Below are 26,873 nucleotides of genomic sequence, written 5' to 3'. Positions count from 1 at the left end.
GTTCACCCCTGCATATATCAAGAAGACTCAAGCATCTAAGCTTGGGGATGCCCAAGGCATCCCCTTCTTCATCGACAAATTATCAGGTTCCTTCTCTTGAAACTATATTTTTATTCGGTCACATCTTATGTACTTTACTTGAAGCGTCTGTATGTTTCTTGTTTTTGTTTTTGTTGAATAAATGCTTGTGTGGGAGAGAGACACGCTCCGCTGGTTCATATGAACACATGTGTTCTTAGCTTTTAATGTTCATGGCGAAGGATGAAACTGCTTCGTTAATTGTTGTATGGTTGGAATCGGGAAATGCTACATGTAGTAATTGCTAGAATGTCTTGGATAATGTGATACTTGGCAATTGTTGTGCTCATGTTTAAGCTCTTGCATCATATACTTAGCACCTATTAATGAAGAAATACATAGAGCTTGCTAAAATTTGGTTTGCATAATTAGTCTCTCTAAGGTCTAGATAATTTCTAGTATTGAGTTTGAACAACAGGGAAGACGGTGTAGAGTCTTATAATGTTTACAATATGTCTTTTATGTGAGTTTTGCTGCACCGGTTCATCCTTGTGTTTGTTTCAAATAAACCTTGCTAGCCTAAACCTTGTATCGAGAGGGAATACTTCTCATGCATCCAAAATACTTGAGCCAACCACTATGCCATTTGTGTCCACCATACCTACCTACTACATGGTATTTCCTGCCATTCCAAAGTAAATTGCTTGAGTGCTACCTTTAAACAATTCAAAATTTATCACCTCTGATTTGTGTCAATATTTTATAGCTCATGAGGAAGTATGTGGTGTTTATCTTTCAATCTTGTTGGGCAATTTTCACCAATGGACTAGTGGCTTCATCCGCTTATCCAATAATTTTGCAAAAAGAGCTGGCAATGGGATTCCCAGTCCCAAATTAATTAACTTAAATAGACACTCCTCCATGGTATGTGATTGTTGGACGGCACCCGAAGGATTCGGTTAGCCATGGCTTGAGAAAGCAAAGGTGGGGAGGAGTGTCATCATAATAAAACTAAAATAAAAAGGCACTCCTTCATGGTATGAGATTGTTGGCAGGCACCCGAAGGATTCGGTTAGCCATGGTTTGTGAAAGAAAGGTTGGAAGGAGTGCCACACAAAAATAAAATAAAATGGGAGCCGCTCTTTGAAGGTTTGTCTAGCAAGGGGGTTAGAGTGCCCACTACCATTCGTTGACAACAACAAACACTTCTCAAAATTTTACTTTTTATGCTCTCTTTATGTTTTCAAAACCAAAGCTCTAGCACAAATATAGCAATCGATGCTTTCCTCTTTGAAGGATCTTTCTTTTACTCTTATGTTGAGTCAGTTCACCTATTTCTCTCCACCTCAAGAAGCAAACACTTGTGTGAACTGTGCATTGATTCCTACATACTTGCATATTGCATTTGTTATATTACTCTATGTTGACAATATCCATGAGATATACATGTTACAAGTTGAAAGCAACCGCTGAAACTTAATCTTCCTTTGTGTTGCTTCAATACCTCTACTTTGAATTATTGCTTTATGAGTAACTCTTATGCAAGACTTATTGATGCTTGTCTTGAAAGTACTATTCATGAAAAGTCTTTGCTATATGATTCAATTGTTTACTCATTGCATTTACATTGTTTTGAATCGCTGCATTCATCTCATATGCTTTACAATAGTATGATTAAGATTATGTTGGTAGCATGTCACCTCAGAAATTATCTTTTATCGTTTACCTACTCGAGGACGAGTAGGAACTAAGCTTGGGGATGCTGATACGTCTCCGACGTATCTATAATTTCTGATGTTCCATGCTTGTTTTATGACAATACCGACATGTTTTGTTCACACTTTATGTCATTATTATGCGCTTTCCGGAACTAACCTATTGACGAGGGTGCCGAAAGGCCAGTTGTTGTTTTCTGCTGTTTTTGGTTCCAGAAAGGCTGTTCGGGCAACATTCTCGGAATTGGACGAAATCAACGCCAAACCTCCTATATTTCCCGGAAGGCTCCAGAATACCGAAGGAGAGTCGGAGGAGAGCCAGGGGGGCCCCACACCATAGGGCCGCGCGGGCCAGACCCTGGCCGCGCCGGCCTAGGGTGAGGCCACCCTGTCAGCCCTCCTGCGCCGCCTCTTCGCCTATAAAACCCCTTTCGACCTAAAAACGCAGTACCAATTGACGAAACTCCAGAAAGACTCCAGGGGCGCCGCCACCGTCGCGAAACTCCAATTCGGGGGACTGAACTCTCTGTTCCGGCACCCTGCCGGGACGGGGAATTGCCCCCGGAGCCATCTCCACCGCCGTCTTCACCGCCATCTTCACCGCCATCGCTGCCTCCATGATGAGGAGGGAGTAATCCACCCCCGAGGCTGAGGGCTCCGCTGTAGCTATGTGGTTCATCTCTCTCCCATGTACCTCAATACAATAATCTCATGAGCTGCTTTACATGATTGAGATTCATATGAGTTTTGTATCACTACTATTCTATGTGCTACTCTAGTGATGTTATTAAAATAGTTTTATTCCTCCTGCACGGTGTAATGGTGACAGTGTGTGCATCCGTGTTAGTACTTGGTGTAGGCTATGATTGTGATCTCTTGTAGATTATGAAGTTAACTATTGCTATGATAGTATTGATGTGATCTATGCCTCCTTTCGTAGCGTGAAGGTGACAGTGTGCATGCTACGTTAGTACTTGATTTAGTTGTGTTGATCTGTCATGCACTCTAAGGTTATTTAAATATGAACATCGAATATTGTGGAGCTTGTTAACTCCGGCATTGAGGGTTCGTGTAATCCTACACAGTTAGTGGTGTTCATCATCCAACAAGAGGGTGTAGAGTATGCATTTATCTATTCTGTTATGTGATCAAAGTTGAGAGTGTCCACTAGTGAAAGTCTAATCCCTAGGCCTTGTTCCTAAATACTGCTATCGCTGCTTGTTTACTGTTTTACTGCGTTACTACTGCTGCGTTACTACTGCTTGTTTACTGTCCTGGGAAAAGCACTTTTCTGGTGCCGTTGCTACTACTTATTCATACCACCTGTATTTCACTATCTCTTCGCCGAACTAGTGCACCTATTAGGTGTGTTGGGGACACAAGAGACTTCTTGCTTTGTGGTTGCAGGGTTGCATGAGAGGGATATCTTTGACCTCTTCCTCCCTGAGTTCGACAAACCTTGGGTGATCCACTTAAGGGAAACTTGCTGCTGTTCTACAAACCTCTGCTCTTGGAGGCCCAACACTGTCTACAGGGAAAGGAGGGGGCGTAGACATCAAAGGCCCAAATATTTCTCACTAAAAGCTTTAGTCTGAATATTCATAATTGTTTTGACCTTTGCTTTGTGCTCATCAGAAGTACACGGGCTGAAGAAAATGGCACTCTTTTCTTTACTAACCCTCTGACCCGATGCCTCTTCATATAACTAGACATAACTAGACGATATCATTCATCCTTCTTCCGCTTGCTTCATTCGCATTGACAAAAATCAAACTATCATAAGAAAAGAGAAGGTATGGGATCCACGGGGATCTATTACAGACTCACATCCCTCTTTCGACAAAATCAGTATTATAGTTGTGAAGCAGAGTCGATAAACCTTCACCACAAAAGAGAAAAGGTACGACGAAACAAAATCTCCCCGCCTGATTCTCATGAAGGATAAAAGGGCTCTAATAATTTACCACTAAATTTGACTGAAAAACGCACCGAGGAGATGAACTTCATGATCAGTTGAACTAGTTTTTTGTGGGAATCCTAGTTTCAACATCATAGCCTCTGGAAACTGACACTCTACACTATCATATGCTTTCATCATGTCTAGTTTAACCGCGCAGTGGTCCTTCTTTCTTTTCTTCTTCTTTTTCATAGAATGAATACTCTCAAAAGTCACTAAGGCATTCTCTGACTCTGTTATCAGACATCCAGGTACAAAAGCCACTATAGTCTTCTGATCTTCTTTCCCCTTCTCTACTAAAAGTAATTTTCATAAAAAACGTTCATGATCCTATACCATCTCACACATCAATGTAATAAGAAGGTGTACTTCCTTGGATCACCATGGCGGCCTGATACTCCTTGTTGTGCCCATCGCTGTCAACATCCAAGAAGTCCCACTTGAAATTCTTGTAGACATTGTAGAGAGATAAGGTACGGTGGCACTACCCCATTAGACAATGTTCTCCTACAAGGATTCGTTGTAGACATCGACGGAGCGTCTGGCATCAACATGTTGCTCTGTGTTTAGAATATTGTCATAGAGATTGTGTGTCTGGATGGGAGTGTCGTTATCATTAATGACCTCAATAAGCAAGTTATAGTCGCTATCAAGAGTAGGAGGTGAACTTTTCATCACGGAGCGGCTGATCGCCATGGTTTGATCTTATTGAAGAAGGCAACCAGTGAAAGATCACGTATCTTCATTTCAGCAAGTTGCTTGTAGATTTGCATAAACCGTGCCATGGTCTAGGAGGAAAACCTAATCTCAATCACAGACACACATCGTGTGCAGTGGTTGCAAATAAAACCATGCCATCTTTTCCTCGAGAGCGACTATGGAGAGGATGGCTTGGTCCTGTTGGACCAATGAGCAGTTCGCCGGATTGGGAGATGTGGTTCAAGCACCATATGTTTTCGTCATGGTGATTTAGACCAGTGAGAAGGGAAGTGATACATTGACATGACCAATCGGGCAATGGCTATAGAGGAGGGGTAGACCATGTTGTGCCCTAGTACATGTAGTTTTCTAGCTTGAGCTTGATTGTGAGAACATGAGAAAAATGGAATGGAGCCGTCAGTATGGTGTCGGTTGGTGGTGGACACACCCAGATCAGAGACGAGGACACATGAGGTGTTGCCCTAGGGGGGTGGAGAACATGACATCGATATGAAGGGTGTCTAAGGGGCCCAAGTAGGGAGTAGTGTCGTGGAGGCAATGCTAGACCATAATCCCCTTTATGAAGTGCATTTTTCATTCGATACCATCTAGTCTAGCCCATGCATATTCATCCAATTTTCTTCCTTTTTTTTCCAGTTCAACCACACTGAGCGGACACGGACGAACATACACCAATAACTTTTCTCATGTGACCACCCAGATGACGTCGGCCTCCATGGCGACCGATTGCGAGATCTTCTTCATGCTTGACCATTCCTCAACCTCCATCCCATTCTTCTACCTCAACCCTTTTTGATCCCTTCGTCTCTGGTCGGTGGCCGTGACCCTACGATGTGCGTCCATTGGAGTGTTACTGGTCCTCCCGGCGTCCAATGCACTGCTCCAACTACTTTACAGCTTCCTCCACAGCCTCGTGCTACCAGCCAATGTACATGTAAGTGTTAATTATTTAAGAATTGTGTTGTATTGCTAATTTAAATATATTTTTTCCACTTGATTGATTAATTGATGAAAATTTTGATTTATTACAAATTTCTGATTTATGAAACAACTGGGAAAAACATAATATGCACTCTTATTTTAAAATAAAATGAGATGAAGAAGCCGCTGAACATGCATCTGTTCCTGATGCTCTAGCATTGGTGGAATTTTTAAATCAAAGGCAAGATAAACATGGACAAAAATATCAGATGCAAGATGAAGGAGATCAAGAAACTCATGGTAGCCTAGATGAAGAAGAATAAAAGGAAGAGCAACAAGAGAGAGAGAACATGTGATGTGAATGATCCAATCTTGCAAATATAGTTCACACCAAATACAAAAATGAGATATTGACATCGCATGAATGTTAGCTATTGATCAGATTGAGATAGGTCAAGGAACTAACCAAATTCACTCATCAAAGCAACCAAGATAGACTTGATGGCTTCTTGTTTAGATTATGTTTCTACTCTAATGCACATATTAAATTTGGTATGAATTATTTTAGAAAAAAACTAGCTGTTGATGCACCAACAGAAGCAAACCGAGATGATGAAGCCACCCTATGAGAACAATAATGGAAAGTATTGAAGATCTTGGAAAGAATTTACAGAAGAAATCACATGACATATTAAATACAGTTTGTCTAATGCATTTCACAGAAGTGCCTTTTAGAAAAGATGAAATTAGATAAATAATTTGATCAGTTCATTCTGATGGTTATTGAGTTCTGTGTGGAGAATGGCAGCGATGTTCCAGACAAGGAGGAAACATATGTCATGTGTGGGTGCGACCGTGGTCAACCTAGTCATTTTACAACTGGAAGGTATTTATGAGCAGATATATATCGAGCAATAAAATGAGAGCTAGCTCGTTGAATTGAATATCAGCTTCACTAAGAAAGTGCTGGATCTCTTATCCATTAATGTTACAATCATACCAAGAAACGGGTTTACATATTTTGTTACTAAAGAAATAGTTTTAGTGGTTGAAAAATACTGTCCAACATATTTTACAGAACAAGAGGTATGGGTTGTAGCTTCTGTTGAACCGTTTTGTTGTGGATACTAAAATCGGTGTAGAATTGAGGAAGACTGAGACCAGTAATTTTTTTATGTTGATTCCTTGTTGAGATACGACGAGATAGAATATACAAATGGTTTGACATGGTTCTTTGATTTCCAGTTACTCTCGCGGATGCTGGTCTTACTTTTAATAGCATGAAGATCATTAATTTAAAGCTATGTAACAAAATGAAATACAATTTTTTGTCGATAGCATGTTCCTACAAATTGAATGGGAAATTGCTTCAAAAATTGGTTATGAAGATTTTATTGCTGATTTCAAAGCTATGAAGATTCGAAGAGCATTTCTCTATTTACTTGCTGGCCATATTTAGTTGTCTTTTGGTCGTTATTTGCGTCCTTTTTTCTTTTGGAACATGAAATTTCTGTTTTCTATGAAATTTCCCACCTCTTGTGTTTTTTTTTTTCATGCTCCGCGACCGGGCATATGGTGCCCATAGCGGGAGCAGAATTGATGTTGGGGAAGGCAGTGGTGGTGCAGGCAGGGCATGGTGGCGGTGGAGCCATGAAGCTTACGGATTGAGATTAGATCGAGGGGAACGGCTCAATCGCTGTATGCCGTGGCCTCTCCTATATACCAGAGAAGTACTCACTACAAGAATCTAACCAATACGGTTGGGAATACACGGATGACTTATTCGTCTGCAATACAAAAACTAACAATGTCGCGCCGGCAACACGGGCACGTCGGCGCCTTGCCGAACCACTCCAGGATACATTCCCTATGGAAGGCGTGCGAACAGCCGGGCAAGCCTGTGACGCCGTCAGCCAGCTCCTCCATGCAGATTGGGCACGCGTCACCCGTACCAGGTGCACACCGACGAGCAGAGTTCGACGGTACCACGGCGACGGCCTCGCACAATAGCAGCAGCTCCTTCGCCTCACTGTACACGCGCGTCAGCTCCACGTGCATCCACACGTCGCAGGCGTAGCTCCCGCCGCCGGCCGCTCCTTGGACGATTCTTTCCACGAGACCAGCGGGCACGAACTCGTCCCACTGGCCTTCCTCGGTGCGCTCGACGTCGTAGTACTGCATGAGCGCCGGGAGAACCTTCATAAGCATCCCGCGGATGGCGCCGCGGCACGCGCTCTTGGTCCGGAACACGGCGCCGCCACCGTCGACAGGGTGCGCTACTTCTTGCTCCTTCCCCTCCAGTTCATCGTTGTGTTCGACCTTCGTCGTCCTTCCTCGTCCTATGCGGTGATGCTCACTCACGAAGTTCACGGAGCACCGCCGCAAGCGCACTGCGCACGGTTGGCCGTGAGGCCTGAGCTCCATCTTGAATCCAGTCAGCTTCGAGTCTATTCGTTCCGTGAAAAGGCGCTCGCACTGCGGCTGCGACATGACCTCCATTGTTGCAGCGATCGATCGAGTTGGGAGTCCGTGTAGATGGCTCTGCGTGAGGGTACATAGGCTGGCATATATGTAGCCGGGGAAGCAGGAATACTGGTCGGACTCGGATATTATATTGAAACAATCTTACTTCCCGTTCTTAAATAAATACAAGGCCACTTTGCTTTTTAAGGTAAACTTTGTCTAGTGATTTGGTTAATTAAATATAAGTTGCATGCTACTATTCAAAACTATATCATAGGATGCGCATTTCAATAAAATTTTGAATGATATATTTTAAATATTATATAACTTATATTTGGTTAACTAAATTATTAATCAAAACTTTAACACGAAAAACAATGTGGCCTTGTATGAACAGAGGAAATAGTAATTGCTCATATCATGTCCGAGTTCAATCCTAGCTCCTAGGTAGCTTCCGTTTAGTAGCCTTGTACGGCCTCGACATGTTAGGGCTCATTTTTTATTGGATAGTACTAGCGTCATTTTTCAGCCCTCGGGGATTTAATTTTCCAACCCTCGGGTCTCCGTGCTGACATGTCTTATTTTTGCTCTATGTAGCAGAAAAATACCCCGCTTTTGTTTAAGTGTAGAAAAAACGATTTGACTATGAAATAAAAGAAAACGACTGAACTCGCTAGAGACCTCACCTGAGACTCGCCGGGAAGCTCATACAAAATAAATGCTATTGTAGAAAAAATCGATCTCGCCGGAGACCTTACCGGAGACCTCTCGGAGACTCCGTAGTAAACATATTATGGAATTGTAGAAAAACAACAGAAAAGTTGTAGCAAAAAATTATACCAATGTTACAAATCTGAAAACCTCATTGGAAACATCGATGGATACCAAAGGTAGCAAAGCTGGCCTCCGCCGGTAGCAACGCTAAACACCTAAGGTAGCAACACAGATCTTCGTCGGTAGTAACGCCGGATGATCAAGGTAGCAACACCCTGGACCGCCAACAGAAACTCCAGGATACACGCGGGGTCGAGGCATGGAGGTGCTTGTAGCACTAGCAACCCGCTCCTTGTAGTACCTCTGCCCACCGATGACCGATGAGAAAGTTGAGGAGGATGACTAGACGGTGGTGGAGGTTGAGGGATAATATGGCAGCGTGGGCATGTTAACGAAGATTCATGTCAGCGGCAAGACGAGCTCGCGGAGGTTGGAGCAAAGAAGATAAGTTCATGTGGGGGGCAGTGGAGGATGAGGAGGTTGAGATGCGGCGGAGGACGTGGAGGTTGAGGTGCGGCGAAGGCCTACGAGGTTGGGCGCGTGGCGGCGAGGATCCATGGTACGTAGTAGGGAAGATCCTTGACGCGCTGGCAGCGGTCGAGATTTCGGCGGGGAGCCATGTCGCTAGGATGGGAGCGCATGATTCAGCGGCAGGGTCAAGGTAGCGCCGACAGACGACGAGGTCGAGGGCATCCAGCTGTACGGAGGTGGGGGGAGCTGCTAGGAGGCGACCGGCGATGAGGTCTCGTAGAAAAAAAGGTGAAGGTTGGGAGGATAAGGTTGGAGAGGAGATTGGAAGAAGAAGAAAAAAAGGAAAAATGTATGGGGCCCATGCACGTGCGTCCTTGTGATGCTTCGCATCCAACGGCGATGGATCAAGAGGTTACAGAGAGCGTGCGATCCCATGGAGGAGAGCCATTTTGCTTTTTAATTAGTGGGACAAGCATAAGATTACATAAGGCATATGAATGAAATGTCATGTGTATCTAACTCCTATGAAAAGATAAAGTGTTTTTGATTATGGCAAGAAAATATTGTATGAGGTATGAACTAATGTTTTTCTATAAGATTCAGACTACAAGATTAGACTACAAGATTTCCACAGAACTTTTTCTATGAATCAAATTGGTCGTGTATGAAATTTTTCATAAAATCTAAATCCTACATAATAATTCATATATAAATCCTATGGATCAAAGTAGGTCTTAACGTCCATGTCAACGTGGAGGAGTACCAGATGAACAAATTATTACAACACAGTATGAAAAAATATAATATGAACTGAGTGATGTTAATTCTCAATAGACCGAGGCATAGGTACATCCTTCCCTACTGGATAATTCATCGCTGTCATGTCAAGACAACTTTGCCATGTGCCCAGGCAGCGCAGAACATGGCAAAGACTATCTCTACCGTCTCTGCTAGGCACGCAACACACGGCAAAGTGCTTCGCACAGTAGAGCAACACAAAACTTACGACACATATACTAGATACAACAGTACACAACACAATAACAATACACATGAAAAAATAAAGAGCACAACAAAGAAAAAAAACACACAGAAAGTACAACACAATATGAACTGAGTGATGTGGCTGCGGTGGTTTCTTGCCGTGTGCTTCCTAATGGATGCTCGACAAAGACTAGGGCCACGGCGATAGTTATGCTTCCAGCGCGGACATGAGCTTCATGTCGTTTCTCCACAAGTGTGAAGTTTCCCGCCATAATTGTTTTGTCGTGTGTATGGTAGAAAAGGCACGACAAAGGTCTACCCTTTGACGTGACTAAAGAGAAGTTGCACATGGCAAAGCATACACTCTTTGTCGTGCACTTTGTGGATGTGCGCATGACAAAGCCGTGATGGCCGCGTGGAGACATTCAAACTTTTTCCTTGTGTTTGTTTAGATGCAAAACAACGGCTAAATCTTTGAAAGACCCTCCTCCATCCATTATCCACTCTACTGTAGTTATCACACGCACCAATTCATGATGTAGTGTACAAGTTATTGGTATAACACTCGCGGAACACCATTCCGTGAACATTACACCCAATAGAGTAACAATAGAAATATCGTGGGTCCAAAGGTGCCTGACTATAGTATTTCATCAAAAAAATCCGCTACAAGGGATCCCCAGAATCTCCATGGCACAATGAACCTGCCAGGTAAGTTCATGCTCAAACTAAGATACATAAGAAGCAACTCATAGACTACTCTACGACGAGATCTATTTCGGGTCCTACGGGTCTTATGCTTGCTGCTACTGATACCTCCGATCTAGATTACATGTTGTAGTATGGTAAGCTTTTTCTCTAGAAGACCTAGGTTTAATCGAATATTGGGAAGCAGTACTAAATGGTGTATAAAGGAAACGTCTACAAGACTTTGCTAGTGTATTTTATCTTCAGTTTACCTGACCTATGTAGTTTACTTTTAAGGGGGTTGTGTTCAATGATGGAAATATGTCAGCGTTAAACTTTCACCTGCAGCTATGCATACATATATAAATAAAGCTCATATGTGTAACAAATAAAATATAGATAAGAGATTTGTGGTTAGCACATCCGTAAATACCCCTGCCCCTCAAGCCAGAGGTGACAAAATCCTAATGGTCCAACCAATATCCTTACAGCCACAAGCAACAACAGTTATTAAGTAAATACAGACCAAAGTCTTAAGCTACATGATTGTGCTATGATCCCGAATGAACCACTAAACATGTGCCGATACTTTCCCCTTTTTTTCACTAAGGTTTCGCGTGTACACGCCGTTCTCCACTCATCCCACCTCTTCCCTTGATCCTCTCTAATGACATGGATACCTGCAAATCATCAAAGACGAGGTAAAGAGACAAGGATACAAGATCGTAAAACTCCTATTCAATCCTTACACATAACATAAGATTAGATGCACATAGTTGCTGCAAGGATTCACCCCAACACGCAACCCCTGAGGAATACTCACACATAATATCAAGATCAAGATCAAACATATAAATTATTGTGCAAAATACTTAGATTGAAATCACAATATATATTCTTACAACTGGTTGTCAATTCTTAAGGAGATCTCTATTACAATGGTGATGGCTATGGCTATGGAGGAGATGGCGGATGGGATGGATGAACTATGGGGATGGATCTCCTTCGGTGTTTTGCAGATGGATCTGGTGGATGTCGGCTCTGTTTGACGACGAATAGCTCTCTTTGCAGCATCGGCCTCTTCAAGACTTTATAGTGTTTGACCTTGGGAAAGAAGCAGCGCACGACAAGTGCGGACGGACGGTACGGGCATGATACGTCTCCAACATATCGATAATTTCTTATGTTCCATGCTTGTTTTATGACAATACCTACATGTTTTGTTCACACTTTATGTCATTATTATGCGTTTCCCGGAACTAACCTATTGACGAGATGCCGAAGTGCCGTCTCGTTTTCTCGCTGTTTTTGGTTTCAGAAATCCTAGTAAGGAAATATTCTCGGAATTGGACGAAATCAACGCCCAGCATCTTATAATTCCACGAAGCTTCCAGAACACCCGAGAGGGACCAGAGGAGAGCCACAGGGCCACCAGACAGTAGGGCGGCGCGGCCCAAGGGTGGGCGCGCCCCCCTATTGTGTGGAGCCACCGCAGCCCTTCCGACTCCGCCTCTTCGCCTATACGAAGCCCCCTGAACTAAATCTTCGATACGAATAAGCCACGGTACGAGAAACCTTCCAGAGCCGCCGCCATCGCGAAGCCAAGATCTGGGGGACAGAAGTCTCTGTTCCGGCACGCCGCCGGGACGGGGAAGTGCCCCCGGAAGGCATCTCCATCGACACCACCGCCATCTTCATCACCGCTGCTGTCTCCCTGATACGCGTTCAACACGCGTCCGTTGGGAACCCTAAGAGGAAGGTGTGATGCGTACAGCGGCAAGTTTCCCTCAGTATGAAACCAAGGTTATCGAACCAGTAGGAGCCAAGAAGCACGTTGAAGGTTGATGGCGGCGGGATGTAGTGCGGCGCAACACCAGAGATTCCGGCGCCAACGTGAAACCTGCACAACACAACCAAAGTACTTTGCCCCAACGAAACAGTGAGGTTGTCAATCTCACCGGCTTGCTGTAACAAAGGATTAACCGTATTGTGTGGAAGATGATTGTTTGCAGAAAACAGTAGAACAAGTATTGCAGTAGATTGTATTTCAGTAAAGAGAATTGGACCGGGGTCCACAGTTCACTAGAGGTGTCTCTCCCATAAGATAAACAGCATGTTGGGTGAACAAATTACAGTTGGGCAATTGACAAATAAAGAGGGCATGACCATGCACATACATATCATGATGAGTATAGTGAGATTTAATTGGGCATTACGACAAAGTACATAGACCGCCATCCAACTGCATCTATGCCTAAAAAGTCCACCTTCAGGTTATCATCCGAACCCCCTCCAGTATTAAGTTGCTAACAACAGACAATTGCATTAAGTATTGCGCGTAATGTAATTAGTGACTACATCCTTGAACATAGCACCAATGTTTTATCCCTAGTGGCAACAGCACATCCATAACCTTAGAGGTTCTTGTCACCCCTCCAGATTCACGGAGACATGAACCCACTATCGAGCATAAATACTCCCTCTTGGAGTTACTAGCATCAACTTGGCCGCAGCATCTACTAATAACGGAGAGCATGCAAGATCATAAACAACACATAGATATAACTTTGATAATCAACATAACAAGTATTCTCTATTCATCGGATCCCAACAAACGCAACATATAGAATTACAGATAGATGATCTTGATCATGTTAGGCAGCTCACAAGATCCGACAATGAAGCACAATGGGGAGAAGACAACCATCTAGCTACTGCTATGGACCCATAGTCCAGGGGTAGACTACTCACACATCACACCGGAGGCGACCATGGCGGCGTAGAGTCCTCCGGAAGATGAATCCCCTCTCCGGCAGGGTGCCGGAGGCGATCTCCTGGATCCCCCGAGATGGGATCGGCGGCGGCGGCGTCTCCGGGAAGGTTTTCCGTATCGTGGCTCTGCATCGGGGGTTTCGCGACGGAGGCTATTTGTAGGCGGAAGGGCAGGTCAAGAGGCAGCACGGGGCCCCACACCATAGGGCCGCGCGGCCAAGGGGGCCGCGCCGCCCTAGGGTGTGGCCCCCTCGTGGCCCCTCTTCGTCTCTTCTTCGGACTTCTGGAAGCTTCGTGGCAAAATAGGACCCTGGGCGTTGATTTCGTCCAATTCCGAGAATATTTCGTTACTAGGATTTCTGAAACCAAAAACAGCAGAAAACAACAACTGGCACTTCGGCATCTTGTTAATAGGTTAGTTCCAGAAAATGCACGAATATGACATAAAGTGTGCATAAAACATGTAGATAACATCAATAATGTGGCATGGAACATAAGAAATTATCGATACGTCGGAGATGTATCAGCATCCCCGAGCTTAGTTCTGCTCGTCCCGAGCAGGTAAAACGATAACACAGATAATTTCTGGAGTGACATGCCATCATAATCTTGATCATACTATTTGTAAAGCATATGTAGTGAATGCAGCGATCAAAACAATGTATATGACATGAGTAAACAAGTGAATCATAAAGCAAAGACTTTTCATGAATAGCACTTCAAGACAAGCATCAATAAGTCTTGCATAAGAGTTAACTCATAAAGCAATAATTCATAGTAAAAGCATTGAAGCAACACAAAAGAAGATTAAGTTTCAGCGGTTGCTTTCAACTCATAACATGTATATCTCATGGATATTGTCAACATAGAGTAATATAATAAGTGCAATAAGCAAATATGTTGGAATCAATGCACAGTTCACACAAGTGTTTGCTTCTTGAGGTGGAGAGAAATAGGTGAACTGACTCAACATTGAAAGTAAAAGAATGGTGCTCCATAGAGGAAAAGCATCGATTGCTATATTTGTGCTAGAGCTTTGATTTTGAAAACATGAAACAATTTTGTCAACGGTAGTAATAAAGCATATGTATCATGTAAATTATATCTTACAAGTTGCAAGCCTCATGCATAGTGTACTAATAGTGCCCGCACCTTCTCCTAATTAGCTTGGACTACCGGATCATCACAATGCACATGTTTTTACCAAGTGTCACAAAGGGGTACCTCTATGCCGCCTGTACAAAGGTCTAAGGAGAAAGCTCGCATTGGATTTCTCGCTATTGATTATTCTCAACTTAGACATCCATACCGGGACAACATAGACAACAGATAATGGACTCCTCTTTTATGCATAAGCATGTAACAACAATTAATAATTTTCTCATTTGAGATTGAGGATATTTGTCCAAAACTGAAACTTCCACCATGGATCATGGCTTTAGTTAGCGGCCCAATGTTCTTCTCTAACAATATGCATGCTTAACCATAAGGTGGTAGATCTCTCTTACTTCGTACAAGACGGACATGCATAGCAACTCACATGAAATTCAACATAGCGTAGTAGATGGGGTCCCAAGTGAACATTGTTATCGCACAACAAGCAACTTAATAAGAGATAAAGTGCATAATTACATATTCAATACCACAATAGTTTTTAAGCTATTTGTCCCATGAGCTATATATTGCAAAGGTGAATGATGGAATTTTAAAGGTAGCACTCAAGCAATTTACTTTGGAATGGCGGAAAATACCATGTAGTAGGTAGGTATGGTGGACACAAATGGCATAGTGGTTGGCTCAAGTATTTTGGATGCATGAGAAGTATTCCCTCTCGATACAAGGTTTAGGCTAGCAAGGCTATTTGAAACAAACACAAGGATGAACCGGTGCAGCAAAACTCACATAAAAGACATATTGAAAACATTATAAGACTCTACACCGTCTTCCTTGTTGTTCAAACTCAATACTAGAAATTATCTAGACCTTAGAGAAACCAAATATGCAAACCAAATTTTAGCATGCTCTATGTATTTCTTCATTAATGGGTGCAAAGCATATGATGCAAAAGCTTAATCATGAGCACAACAATTGCCAAGTATCACATTACCCAAGACATTTATAGCAATTACTACATGTATCATTTTCCAATTCCAACCATATAACAATTTAACGAAGGAGAAACTTCGCCATGAATACTATGAGTAGAAACCAAGGACATACTTGTCCATATGCTACAGCGGAGCGTGTCTCTCTCCCATAAAGTGAATGCTAGGATCCATTTTATTCAAACAAAACAAAAACAAAAACAAACCGACGCTCCAAGCAAAGCACATAAGATGTGATGGAATAAAAATATAGTTTCAGGGGAGGAACCTGATAATGTTGTCGATGAAGAAGGGGATGCCTTGGGCATCCCCAAGCTTAGACGCTTGAGTCTTCTTAGAATATGCAGGGGTGAACCACCGGGGCATCCCCAAGCTTAGAGCTTTCACTCTCCTTGATCATGTTGCATCATACTCCTCTCTTGATCCTTGAAAACTTCCTCCACACCAAACTCGAAACAACTCATTAGAGGGTTAGTGCACAATAAAAATTAACATATTCAGAGGTGACACAATCATTCTTAATACTTCTGGACATTGCATAAAGCTACTGGACATTAATGGATCAAAGAAATTCATCCAACATAGCAAAAGAGGCAATGCGAAATAAAAGACAGAATCTGTCAAAACAGAACAGTTCGTATTGACGAATTTTAAAATGGCACCAGACTTGCTCAAATGAAAATGCCCAAATTGAATGAAAGTTGCGTACATATCTGAGGATCATGCACGTAAATTGGCTTAATTTTCTGAGCTACCTACAGGGAGGTAGACCCAGATTCGTGACAGCAAAGAAATCTGGAACTGCGCAGTAATCCAAATCTAGTACTTACTTTACTATCAAAGACTTTACTTGGCACAACAAAACACTAAACTAAGATAAGGAGAGGTTGCTACAGTAGTAAACAACTTCCAAGACACAAAATAAAAACAAAGTACTGTAGGTAAAAACATGGGTTGTCTCCCATAAGCGCTTTTCTTTAACGCCTTTCAGCTAGGCGCAGAAAGTGTGTATCAAGTATTATCAAGAGATGAAGTGTCAACATCATAATTTGTTCTCATAATAGAATCAAAAGGTAACTTCATTCTCTTTCTAGGGAAGTGTTCCATACCTTTCTTGAGAGGAAATTGATATTTTATATTACCTTCCTTCATATCAATGATAGCACCAACAGTTCGAAGAAAAGGTCTTCCCAATATAACGGGACAAGATGCATTGCATTCAATATCCAAGACAACAAAATCAACGGGGACAAGGTTATTGTTAACGGTAATGCGAACATTATCAACTTTCCCCAAAGGTTTCTTTGTAGAATGATCAGCAAGATTAACATCCAAATAACAATTTTTCAGCGGTGGCAAGTCAAGCATATTATAAATTTTCTTAGGCATAACAGAAATACTTGCACCAAGATTACATAAAGCATTACAATCAAAATTTTTAACCTTCATCTTAATGATGGGCTCCCAACCATCCTCTAGCTTTTTAGGAATAGAGGCTTCGCGCTCTAGTTTCTCTTCTCTAGCTTTTATGAGAGCATTTGTAATATGTTGCGTGAAAGCCAAATTTATAGCACTAGCATTAGGATTTTTAGCAAGTTTTTGCAAGAACTTTATAACTTCAGAGATGTGGCAATCATCAAAATTCAAACCATTATAATCTAAAGCAATGGGATCATCATCCCCAATGTTGGAAAAAATTTCAGCAGCTTTATCACAGGTAGTTTCAAATAGCTTTAGCGCTTCAGGCAGTTTCTCGCGCTTTGCATTAGAAGTGGAAACATTGCTAACACCAATTCTTTTATTATTAATAGTAGGAGGTGCAGCAACATGTGTAGCATTAGCATTATTAGTGGTGGTAATAGTCCAAACTTTAGCTATATTCTTCTCTTTAGCTAGTTTTTCATTTTCTTCTCTATCCCACCTAGCACGCAGTTCAGCCATTAATCTTATATTCTCATTAATTCTAACTTGGATAGCATTTGCTGTAGTAGTAATTTTATCATCTAAATCCTCAGGTTTAGCAGCCATTTTATTAATTAAAGAAGATTGTGATGCAGACATGAATGAGATTCGGTTTTCAGCATTAGCAAGTTTAGTTTGCAACCCCGAGATCTCCCTATTCAGATTTTCAAGTTGATTCCCTATATTCTTCAACAAGGTAGATTGCTCATTCATTGTTTTAGTAAACAATTTATTTTGCTCATATTGTGATTGCATAAAGCTCTTAGTGGATCTTTCAATTTCTAGCATCTTCTCTTCATTAGGTGAAACATATCTACCATGAGAATTACCATTAGCAGGATATGGCCTAGAATCATTGTAATTGTTATTTTTAATGAAATTCACATCAACATATTCTTTTTGAGCAACCAATGACGCTAATGGAACATTATTAGAATTAACATTAGGCCTACCATTCACAAGCATAGACATAATAGCATCAATCTTATCACTCAAGGAAGAGGTTTCTTCGACAGAATTTACCTTCTTACCTTGTGGAGCTCTTTCCGTGTGCCATTCAGAGTAATTGATCATCATATTATCAAGAAGCTTTGTTGCTTCACCAAGAGTGATGGACATAAAGGTACCTCCAGCAGCTGAATCCAATAAATTCCGTGAAGAAAAATTTAGTCCTGCATAGAAGGTTTGGATGATCATCCAAGTAGTCAGTCCATGGGTTGGGCAATTTTTAACCAAAGATTTCATTCTTTCCCAAGCTTGAGCAACATGTTCAGTATCTAATTGTTTAAAATTCATTATGCTACTCCTCAAAGATATAATTTTAGCAGGGGGATAATATCTACCAATAAAAGCATCCTTGCATTTAGTCCATGAATCAATACTATTCTTAGGCAGAGATAGCAACCAATCTTTAGCTCTTCCTCTTAATGAGAAAGGGAATAATTTTAATTTTATAATGTCACCATCTACATCCTTATACTTTTGCATTTCACATAATTCAACAAAATTATTGAGATGTGCAGCAGCATCATCAGAACTAACACTTAAAATTGCTCTCGCATAACAAGATTTAGTAAAGCAGGTTTAATTTCAAAGAATTCTGCTGTAGTAGCAGGTGGAGCAATAGGTGTGCATAAGAAATCATTATTATTTGTGGTTGTGAAATCACACAACTTAGTATTTTCAGGGTTGGCCATTTTAGCAACAGTAAATAAAGCAAACTAGATAAAGTAAATGCAAGTAACTAATTTTTTTGTGTTTTGATATAGCAAACAAGATAGCAAATAAAGTAAAACTAGCAACTAATTTTTTTGTATTTTGATTTAGTGCAGCAAACAAAGTAGTAAATAAAACTAAGCAAGACAAAAACAAAGTAAAGAGATTGAGAAGTGGAGACTCCCCTTGCAGCGTGTCTTGATCTCCCCGGCAACGGCGCCAGAAAAAGCTGCTTGATACGCGTTCAACACGCGTCCGTTGGGAACCCCAAGAGGAAGGTGTGATGCGTACAGCGGCAAGTTTCCCTCAGTATGAAACCAAGGTTATCGAACCAGTAGGAGCCAAGAAGCACGTTGAAGGTTGATGGCGGCGGGATGTAGTGCGGCGCAACACCAGAGATTCCGGCGCCAACGTGAAACCCGCACAACACAACCAAAGTACTTTGCCCCAACGAAACAGTGAGGTTGTCAATCTCACCGGCTTGCTGTAACAAAGGATTAACCGTATTGTGTGGAAGATGATTGTTTGCAGAAAACAGTAGAACAAGTATTGCAGTAGATTGTATTTCAGTAAAGAGAATTGGACCGGGGTCCATAGTTCACTAGAGGTGTCTCTCCCATAAGATAAACAGCATGTTGGGTGAACAAATTACAGTTGGGCAATTGACAAATAAAGAGGGCATGACCATGCACATACATATCATGATGAGTATAGTGAGATTTAATTGGGCATTACGACAAAGTACATAGACCGCCATCCAACTGCATCTATGCCTAAAAAGTCCACCTTCAGGTTATCATCCGAACCCCCTCCAGTATTAAGTTGCTAACAACAGACAATTGCATTAAGTATTGCGCGTAGTAATTAGTGACTACATCCTTGAACATAGCACCAATGTTTTATCCCTAGTGGCAATAGCACATCCATAACCTTAGAGGTTCTTGTCACCCCTCCAGATTCACGGAGACATGAACCCACTATCGAGCATAAATACTCCCTCTTGGAGTTACTAGCATCAACTTGGCCAGAGCATCTACTAATAACGGAGAGCATGCAAGATCATAAACAACACATAGATATAACTTTGATAATCAACATAACAAGTATTCTCTATTCATCGGATCCCAACAAACGCAACATATAGAATTACAGATAGATGATCTTGATCATGTTAGGCAGCTCACAAGATCCGACAATGAAGCACAATGGGGAGAAGACAACCATCTAGCTACTGCTATGGACCCATAGTCCAGGGGTAGACTACTCACACATCACACCGGAGGCGACCATGGCGGCGTAGAGTCCTCCGGGAGATGAATCCCCTCTCCGGCAGGGTGCCGGAGGCGATCTCCTGGATCCCCCGAGATGGGATCGGCGGCGGCGGCGTCTCTGGAAGGTTTTCCGTATCGTGGCTCTCGGTACTGGGGGTTTCGCGACGGAGGCTATTTGTAGGCGGAAGGACAGGTCAAGAGGCGGCACGGGGGCCCCACACCATAGGGCCGCGCGGCCAAGGGGGGGGCCGCGCCGCCCTAGGGTGTGGCCCCCTCGTGGCCCCTCTTCGTCTCTTCTTCGGACTTTTGGAAGCTTCGTGGCAAAATAGGACCCTGGGCGTTGATTTCGTCCAATTCCGAGAATATTTCGTTACTAGGATTTCTGAAACCAAAAACAGCAGAAACAAAGAATCGGCACTTCGGCATCTTGTTAATAGGTTAGTTCCAGAAAATGCACGAATATGACATAAAGTGTGCATAAAACATGTAGATAACATCAATAATGTGGCATGGAACATAAGAAATTATCGATACGTCGGAGACGTATCACTCCCATGAGGAGGGAGTAGTTCTCCCTCGAGGCTAAGGGCTGTACCGGTAGCTATGTGGTTAATCTCTCTCCCATGTACTTCAATACAATGATCTCATGAGCTGCCTTACATGATTGAGATTCATATGATAAGCTTTGTATCACTATTAATCTATGTGCTACTCTAGTGATGTTATTAAAGTACTCTATTCCTCCTCCATGATGTAATGGTGACAGTGTGTGTATCATGTAGTACTTGGCGTAGTTTATGACTGTGATCTCTTGTGGATTATGAAGTTAACTATTACTATGATGGTATTGATGTGATCTATTCCTCCTTTCATAGTCTGTTGGTGACAGTGTGCATGCTATGTTAGTACTCGGTATAATTGCGTTGGTCTATCATGCACTCTAAGGTTATTTAAATATGAACATTGAATGTTGTGGAGCTTGTTAACTCCGCCATTGAGGTGCTCTTGTAGCCCTACATAATTAGTGGTGTTCATCATCCAAAAAGAGAGGGTAGAGTGGTTTTATTATGTGATCAATGTTGAGAGTGTCCACTAGTGAAAGTATGATCCCTAGGCCTTGTCTCCGAATAGAAAAGTCACACCACAAAGATTCCTATCTCCCACGTCAACTGCACGCCAGCAAGCATTTTCTGGCGCCGTTGTCACTGTTTGTTTACTGTTCCACTGCATGTTTACTCGCTGCCATATTTTATTCAGATTGCTATTACCACTCATATACATCCATATTACTTGCATTTTACTATCTCTTCGCCGAACTAGTGCACCTATACATCTGACAAGTGTATTAGATGTGTTGGGGACACAAGAGACTTCTTGCATTGTGATCGCAGAGTTGCTTGAGAGGGATATCTTTGACCTCTTCCTCCCTGAGTTCGATAAACCTTGGGTGATCCATTTAAGGGAAAACTTGCTGCTGTTCTACAAACCTCTGCTCTTGGAGGCCCAACACTGCCTACAGGAAAAGAAGCGTGAGCAGACATCAAGCTATTTTCTGGCGCCGTTGCCGGGGAGGAAAGGTAAAAGGTATTCACACGCTGGTCCCAGGTAACTAAGTTATTTTCTGGTACCGTTGTAAGTGCTCGAAGCTATTTCCTTTAGATCCTGCAATTGCATCTTTTTGTTTCTTGTTTTATTTCACTAGTTAGGCATAATGGAAAGCAACATGGAGCTTTTTAATCTATTTCCTGAGTTAAGACATGGATGATTTGATGTGAAAATTAAAAAACCTATGGAACATATTAGTATGAACGCTTTGAACACCATTGTTGCTAATGATATGGAAAATTCTAAGCTTGGGGAAGCTGGTTTTGATGAGCATGATATTTTTAGTCCCCCAAGCATTGAGGAGAAAATTTTCTTTGATGATACTTTGCCTCCTATTTATGATGATTATAATGATAGTGGTCTTTTGGTGCCGCCTACTATGGAGGATAAATTTTATTATGATTATACTATGCCTCCTACACTTGATGAGAATAATAATGATAGCTACTTTGTTGAACTTGCTCCCACTACAATTAATAAGAATGACTATGCTTATGTTGGGAGTAGTAATTATTTTATGCATGACACTCATGATAAGAATGCATTATGTGATAGTTATATTGTTGAGTTTGTTCTTGATGCTACTGAAAATCTTTATGAGAGAGGAAAATATGGTTGTAGAAATTTTCATGTTACTAAAACACCTCTCTTTTTGCTGAAAATCTTGAAGTTGCGCTTGTCTAGTCTTTCTATGCTTGTTGCATTATGCTTCATGAATTTGTTTATTTACAAGATTCCTTTTCATAGGAAGTGGGTTAGGCTTAAATTTGTTTCATATTTGCCTCTTGATGCTCTCTTTTGCTTCAACTATTATTTCTTGGGAGTGCATCATTAAAATCACTGAGCTCATCTTAATGGCTATAAAGAAAGCACTTCTTGGGAGATAACCCATGTTTTTGTTTTACTACAGTAATTTTGTTTTATATTTGAGTCTTGGAAGTTGTAAATACTGTAGCAACCTCTCCTTATCTTTATTTTATTGCATTGTTGTGCCAAGTAAAGTCTTTGATAGCAAGGTTGATACTAGATTTGGATTACTGCGCAGAAACAGATTTCTGTCTGTCACAAATTTGGGCAGGGTTCTCTGTAGGTAACTCAGAAAAAGTTACGTGCGTGATCCTCAGATATGTACGCAACTTTCATTCAATTTGAGCATTTTCATCTGAGCAAGTCTGGTTCCTCTAAAAATTCATCTTTACGGACTGTTCTGTTTTGACAGATTCTGCCTTTTATTTCACATTGCCTCTTTTGCTGTGTTGGATGGATTTCTTTTTTTCCATTAACTTCCAGTAGCTTTGGGCAATGTCCAGAAGTGTTAAGAATGATTGTGTCACCTCTGAACATGTGAATTTTTATTATGCACTAACCCTCTAATGAGTTTGTTTTGAGTTTGGTGTGGAGGAAGTTTTCAAGGGTCAAGAGAGGAGGATGATATATGATCAAGAAGAGTGAAAAGTCTAAGCTTGGGGATGCCCCCGTGGTTCATCCCTGTATATTTCAAGAAGACTCAAGCATCTAAGCTTGGGGATGCCCAAGACATCCCCTTCTTAATCAACAATTTATCAGGTTTCTTCTATTGAAACTATATTTTTATTTCATCACATCTTATGTACTTTACTTGGAGCGTCTGTTTATTTTTATTTTTGTTTTGTTTGAATAAATTCATCCTTGTGTGGGAGAGAGACACGCTCCGCTGGTTCATATGAACACATGTGTTCTTAGCTTTTAATGTTCATGGCGAAGGTTGAAACTGCTTCGTTCATTGTTATATGGTTGGAAACAGAAAATGCTACATGTGGTAGTGGTATAATGAAACACTTGCATAATCTTGTAGATCATTGAGCTTTGATAACTTGATTCTTTGCAAACGTTTTGAGGTATTTAGATGGTAAGGCTTGCTGGATAAATAAGTTAAAATTAGTAGTGGATTGTTGTCTTTAAGCTTGTGCCGTACTACAAACTCTATTTAAATAGTTGAAGGTGTAGTTGGATTTGATAGCTTTCCATGTCTGAGAGTTCATCATAATAACTAAGTTGTGCTGAAGGTCGAGGGAGCTAGCGGGGTACTTGTGCCACCGTGAACGGCCCTCCTTGGAGTAAATTTTAATCATGCTCTTAATGTTGAACCTGCTAGATGTTTGCAATAAGCTTGTGAGTTCTTTTTGACTAATGTTAAGCTACGGTTTTTGGCACTTCCACCATCCAAATTTGCTAGCCTCTTCGGTACTGTGCATTGCCTTTTGCTCACATTGAGAATTGTGCATACTTCGCCAGTACATCCAAACCCGTGGGAGGACTTTCTCTTGTCCTCCTACACATAAGCCATACATCTTCCTCAAAACAGCCACCATACCTACCTACCACAGCATTTCCATAACTGTTCTGAGATATATTGCCATGCAACTTCCATTTTATATTACATGCCATGTTGTCATTCATTATTTATATATTGCTTTGCATGATTCTATACAGTTGATGTGTGGTTTACCCATGTTACGCTAGATCATTGCACATCCTGCTACACTGGCAGAGGCATACAATTTTATACATCATGTTTCATTCATTATGAGTTATTTGTACCAAAAAGTGTGTTGTCATATTAGGATGTTGCCCCTAAAAGTGAAAAAAGCCATGGAGGCCATCAAAAATAGAAAAAGGAAAGAAAGAAAAAATAGAAAAGAAAAAGAAAAAGAAAAAAAGAGAATAAAGAAAAAGGGGGCAGCATTACTATCTTTTATCCACACTTGTGCTCATGTTTTAGCACCTGCATTATTCATAGTCATCATTTGTGCTCATGTTTAGAACCTACATTCCATATGAGAGAGTTTTCATGTTTTACTAGTATAACTATGTGGGGAATTTACACTATAGAACTTGGGTTGTATATTCCAATGATGAGCCTCCTCAAAAGTGCTCTAGGTCTTCGTGAGCAACCAAGTTGGATGCACCCCCACTAGTTCCATTGGAGAGCTTTCATACACATATAGCTCTATGTGCATCCGTTGCATGGCAATCACTACTCCTTGCATAGCTTCGATCATAAGACTTCCTCTTGTCTAATGGTCACTTATAGCTTTGTAAGACTTTCTTCCACTTGGCCTTCGAAACCCCCATTAACGTTCTTTATGCCATAACATCCTGGTGCTAATACCAAATGCTTGCGCTCACCGGTTGAGTTGACTTCGAAACAATTGATTCATGACGTTCATGTTTATGTTTACTTGACTGAATCCTTCTTATGTTGTGAAAATTTACTTGATGCTTGGAATGAAGGATAGAACTTCTATGCTGAATACTTAACACATCTTTAATGAACTTTGTACGGTTTCATGTCTTTGAAGCAATAGTTCATGAAAACTTCTAGCTTGTTTAACTCTTGCATTATCATCTCTTATATCAATATAGACATTTGCTTTGAGTGATTTGATCTCAGTTCATATGCTTTACATCATTATTGGATCAAAATTATGTTGGTAGCATGTCACTTCAGAAATTATCTTTGTTATCGTTTACCTACTCGAGGACGAGTAGGAACTAAGCTTGGGGATGCTGATACGTCTCCAACGTATCGATAATTTCTTATGTTCCATGCTTGTTTTATGACAATACCTACATGTTTTGTTCACACTTTATGTCATTATTATGCGTTTTCCGGAACTAACCTATTGACGAGATGCCGAAGTGCCGATTCGTTTTCTGCTGTTTTTGGTTTCAGAAATCCTAGTAAGGAAATATTCTCGGAATTGGACGAAATCAACGCCCAGCATCTTATAATTCCACGAAGCTTCCAGAACACCCGAGAGGGACCAGAGGAGAGCCACAGGGCCACCAGACAGTAGGGCGGCGCGGCCCAAGGGGGGGCGCGCCCCCCTATTGTGTGGAGCCACCGCAGCCCTTCCGACTCCGCCTCTTCTCCTATAAGAAGCCCCCTGACCTAAATCTTCGATACAAATAAGCCACGGTACGAGAAACCTTCCAGAGCCGCCGCCATCGCGAAGCCAAGATCTGGGGGACAGAAGTCTCTGTTCCGGCACGCCGCCAGGACGGGGAAGTGCCCCCGGAAGGCATCTCCATCGACACCACCGCCATCTTCATCACCGCTGCTGTCTCCCATGAGGAGGGAGTAGTTCTCCCTCGAGGCTAAGGGCTGTACCGGTAGCTATGTGGTTAATCTCTCTCCCATGTACTTCAATACAATGATCTCATGAGCTGCCTTACATGATTGAGATTCATATGATGAGCTTTGTATCACTATTAATCTATGTGCTACTCTAGTGATGTTATTAAAGTACTCTATTCCTCCTCCATGATGTAATGGTGACAGTGTGTGCATCATGTAGTACTTGGCGTAGTTTATGATTGTGATCTCTTGTAGATTATGAAGTTAACTATTACTATGATGGTATTGATGTGATCTATTCCTCCTTTCATAGTCTGTTGGTGACAGTGTGCATGCTATGTTAGTACTCGGTATAATTGCGTTGGTCTATCATGCACTCTAAGGTTATTTAAATATGAACATTGAATGTTGTGGAGCTTGTTAACTCCGGCATTGAGGTGCTCTTGTAGCCCTACACAATTAGTGGTGTTCATCATCCAACAAGAGAGTGTAGAGTGGTTTTATTATGTGATCAATGTTGAGAGTGTCCACTAGTGAAAGTATGATCCCTAGGCCTTGTCTCCGAATAGAAAATTCACACCACAAAGATTCCTATCTCACACGTCAACTGCACGCCAGCAAGCATTTTCTGGCGCCGTTGTCACTGTTTGTTTACTGTTCCACTGCATGTTTACTCGCTGCCATATTTTATTCAGATTGTTATTACCACTCATATACATCCATATTACTTGCATTTTACTATTTCTTCGCCGAACTAGTGCACCTATACATCTGACAAGTGTATTAGGTGTGTTGGGGACACACGAGATTTCTTGCATTGTGATCGCAGGGTTGCTTGAGAGGGATATCTTTGACCTCTTCCTCCCTGAGTTCGATTAACCTTGGGTGATCCACTTAAGGGAAAACTTGCTGCTGTTCTACAAACCTCTGCTCTTGGAGGCCCAACACTATCTACAGGAAAAGAAGCGTGAGTAGACATCAGGGCACGCCCTGGAACTGCCTTTCCGAGCATAGTCAACTTTTCCATGCTCCTGACACGATTTTCTTCAGTAATTGCAGGTCCATTTGCCATTATGACGTGATATCTTGCACAACATTTAAAAATAGAAGAGA

General features: G+C 41.7%; 1 protein-coding gene across 1 annotated transcript; it reads right to left on the bottom strand.

The window, feature by feature from the left end:
- Positions 1-7,110: 7,110 nt before the first annotated feature.
- On the bottom strand, positions 7,111-7,830 carry LOC127340284 (uncharacterized). Its single transcript, XM_051366054.1, has one exon. It carries the CDS (start codon positions 7,828-7,830, stop codon positions 7,111-7,113), a length of 720 nt encoding a protein of 239 aa, XP_051222014.1.
- Between the last annotated feature and the right edge of the window lie 19,043 nt (positions 7,831-26,873).

This window comes from Lolium perenne, chromosome 3, assembly GCF_019359855.2.
Source record: "Lolium perenne isolate Kyuss_39 chromosome 3, Kyuss_2.0, whole genome shotgun sequence".
Taxonomy (NCBI): domain Eukaryota; kingdom Viridiplantae; phylum Streptophyta; class Magnoliopsida; order Poales; family Poaceae; genus Lolium; species Lolium perenne.
Note: the sequence above shows the minus strand (reverse complement) of the source record. Positions and strands in the feature narration are given on the sequence as shown.